The sequence below is a fragment of the Chrysemys picta genome, chromosome 12 (genome assembly GCF_011386835.1).
Source record: "Chrysemys picta bellii isolate R12L10 chromosome 12, ASM1138683v2, whole genome shotgun sequence".
Classification (NCBI taxonomy): Eukaryota; Metazoa; Chordata; order Testudines; family Emydidae; genus Chrysemys; species Chrysemys picta.
In genome coordinates this window covers 20,380,940-20,384,411 of record NC_088802.1, presented here as the reverse complement: position 1 = coordinate 20,384,411, position 3,472 = coordinate 20,380,940, and the positions used below count along the sequence as shown (strand labels likewise).

The 3,472-nt window shown below is 42.0% G+C and overlaps 1 protein-coding gene across 1 annotated transcript; it reads left to right on the top strand.

The window, feature by feature from the left end:
- The first annotated feature begins 2,180 nt into the window (after nt 1-2,180).
- Nucleotides 2,181-3,128, top strand: LOC101932512 (olfactory receptor 6C76-like). Its single transcript, XM_005315061.2, has one exon. It carries the CDS (start codon nt 2,181-2,183, stop codon nt 3,126-3,128), a length of 948 nt encoding a protein of 315 aa, XP_005315118.2.
- Nucleotides 3,129-3,472: the final 344 nt, after the last annotated feature.

Genomic DNA, 3,472 nt, shown 5'->3' with positions numbered 1-3,472 from the left:
CCGCCTATGGCTGATGCTTACAGATGATCTAAGCCTCTGACTGCCAGATGATGGGACTGGACCACAGGGGATGGATCACTCAAAAATTGCCCTGTTCTGTTCATTCCTTCTGAAGCATCTGGCATCAGCCACTGTTGGAAGACAGGACACTGGGATAGATGGACCATTGGTCTGAGCCAGTATGGCCATTTTTATGAGACAAATTTACTACAGAATCAACAGTCTGACCTCTCACAAATAGAGATGAGTGATTTTTTTTGAATAGTTTATTCACCAAAAAATGCAGTTTTGGTTGACACTAAACTGTTCTGCCGTGAGTGTCAAGTTTGCCAGTTAGTTTTGAGCAAACTAAAAAAAAAATCAAAATGTTTTGGTAATGTTGAAGTTAAATTTTTCATGTCAATCAAACTGGACAAATTTTGCTTTGATTTCAGTCATTTTGACTAAAGGAAAGGAGGATGAGATTCACAAAATGTCATGTGGGGTAGAGGGGAAAGGAGACCTCCCTTTTAAACTTTCCATTACGAAAATATCTAAATTTCTGTTAAAACCGCAAAATGTACCCAAGCTAAAATTTGTGTGCATTGCTTGCTAAATAACTGATAACTATGTGTTTGTAAGAGGTGTCCCACCCATACTGGAAAAAAAGTGTCATTTTTTTTAAACTTTCCATGTACATCTCAAAAAGTGGCTCTGGGATTCTCCAATGAGTGGATCCCCTGGGGTACCTGTGATCATTTAAACTAGTCAACCTCACCCAGTTGAGGCAGACCTACTTCACAGAGAATGGCAAGTAGATCATTCGTGAGACCAGAAGAACTAGAGTCAACATATAAAAGTACAATTCGCTTAGATGTGACAATACCTGTTGGACAAGTCAAAAGAACCTGATGTTGCAGGTGCTGTTTGAGGGCTTCTCACGACTTGACATGAAGGGAAAAATCAGAGCGATTGCTTCTTTTCAGTCTTTGAAGAAGTTCAGAATAAACTACTTTAGTATTTAATCCAAAAGAGCAGGGACTAGAATTTAAAAATTACCCTACAAGAATTTATTCTACAGTAGTTGTTGATGATTTGAGGCACAGGGCTCAATCTGTGTCTAGCTGGCTTAGCCTTATGGTATCTTCCTAACATCACAGACCTAGACTAACGTGAGTAACTGTTCTGCTCCCCGTTCTGTTTATTTGTTTCCTTTTGTTGTTTTTGTTTTCCCTCTTCTCTTTCCTTTTTTAATATCTTTGTTCTCCATTTTGATAACTTTTTTTTCTTATATTTTCATTTCCCCTTTCTCCTTTCTCACCTTTCTTTTCTTCCACTCATCTTTTCTTCTTCTTTTTTGTTTTTTTTCTTTCCTTCATTTTACTTTGATTTTTTTTTGGTTCCTACACTTTCTGTTTATCTTTTTTCCCCTTTCCTTTTTATTCTCTTTCTTCATTTCTCTACTTTAATTTTCACCCTCTCATTTCCTTTATTGCTTTTCTCTATTCCTTTATTTTAACTTTTACTTCTCCTTTCTCTTTTAACTTTTTTATTTCTTTCCTTATTTTTAAGGCTAGTCCAAATATTTCTATCAAAACTTTTTTTTTGACCAAAAAAAAAAGGGGGGTTTTCAATTAAACTAAAACCTTTGTGGTAAGTGTCTGCTTTCTGTGGACAATTTTTGACTTTTCATTAAGAAAATAAAAACAAATCAGAAAGTTGAAGACTTTTCAGCTTTTTTCTTCCCCTTTCTCCCCCACACCCCAAAAAAGTCAAAAATTTGCACAGAGAAACAATTCCACCCGGCTTTGCTATGCTTTATTTTTTGGGCTTTTCTCTCCTCCACTTTTCTTTCCTCTTCTGTTTATTAGTTTCCTCTTCTCATTGTCTTCCCTTCCCTGTTCACATTGACTTGTTGTTCTTCCCATCTCAGCCTTTGCCCACAGGGTAAATTTTTATTTGCTGTATTGTTCTTTTGTCTTCTTCACTTTTCTTATTTCACCCTTGCTTTCCTCCTCTACATTTTATCATTTTTTCCTCCTTATCTCTCTTCCTTTTCCTTTTATGTTCTCTTCTGATCTTTTCTTTCCTCTTCTCTACTCTTCTGTTTTTCTACTTTTCTTTTCTCCTGTTCATCTGACACATTATTCCCTATTCCCTCCATCCTCTCTCTACCCCGCACAGATAGCTCCAATGTACCCATGTGGAACCAAACCACCGTAACCGAATTCATCCTCATGGGATTCGTCTACCCCCGCCATCTAGAATGCCTCATGGGTGTTGGCTTCCTGGCCTCTTACCTGCTGATCTTGTCTGGCAATATCATGATCATTGCCATCATCCTCTTAGACCGTCACCTCCACAGCCCCATGCACTTCTTCCTCTGGAACCTCTCCTGTTTGGAGATTCTTATTACATCTTCTGTCCTACCCAAGGTGATTGTCAGCTTCCTGACGGGTGACAGGTCCATCTCCTACCTGGCTTGTATCACTCAGTGCTACTTCTACTTCCTTCTGGGCTGCAGCGAGTTTGTCCTGCTGGCCGTTATGTCCTATGACCGCTATGTGGCCATCTGCAACCCACTGCACTACACCATGGTCATGAATGCTCAGCTCTGCTTCCAGCTCGTGGTGGGGTCCTGGGTAACGGGGTTCCTGGTCACCATCATCCACATCATCCTGATCATCACCCTGCCTTTCTGCAATGCCAACCAGATCGACCACTTCTTCTGCGACAGCTTGGCCTTGGTCAAGCTGTCCTGTGTGGACACGAGCTTTGTGGAACTGTTGAGTTTCATGACCTCCTCCGCCATCCTGCTGGGCTCCTTGAGCCTGACAGTGGTGTCCTATACCTACATTGTTGCCACGATCTTCAGGATAACATCCCTCTCAGGACGCAACAAGGCTTTCTCCACCTGCTCCTCCCACTTCATCATCATCACCATGGGCTACGGCAGCTGCATCTTCATGTATGTCCGGCCTTCGGGCAGCGACACCTCGCTCAACAAGCTGGTGGCCCTGCTCAACACAGTGGTGACCCCGCTCATGAGCCCCTTCATCTTCAGCATGAGGAACCAGCACATGAAAGATTCCCTGAGGGCTGCCTGGAAGAGAAGCATGAACTTCTCAAGGAAGCATATTAACTTCTGAATGGGTTTTGTGAGGGGAAAAGAAGGGGAAATTAAACAAGAGTAATAGTTATAGTACTCTCCTAAGCTATAGTACTCTCCTAAGAAGTGGTAGTTCCCTGTTCAAATCCCTTTTCTCCTACGGCAGAGGGGGAAATTGAAGCTGGGTCTTCTGCCTCCTAGTTGAGTACCCAAATGACTGAGCTAAGAGTGATGAATGAGTCATCCTTCTCACCCCTCAGGCCTCTTGCGAAAAACACCTTTGGTGCCTGACCCCAAGAAAGCTGACAGATAGGCACCTCCCTGGAATATCCCATTGGCTAGCCCAGATGAGGAACCCCTGAGCATGCTGGCTTTTGTGAATCC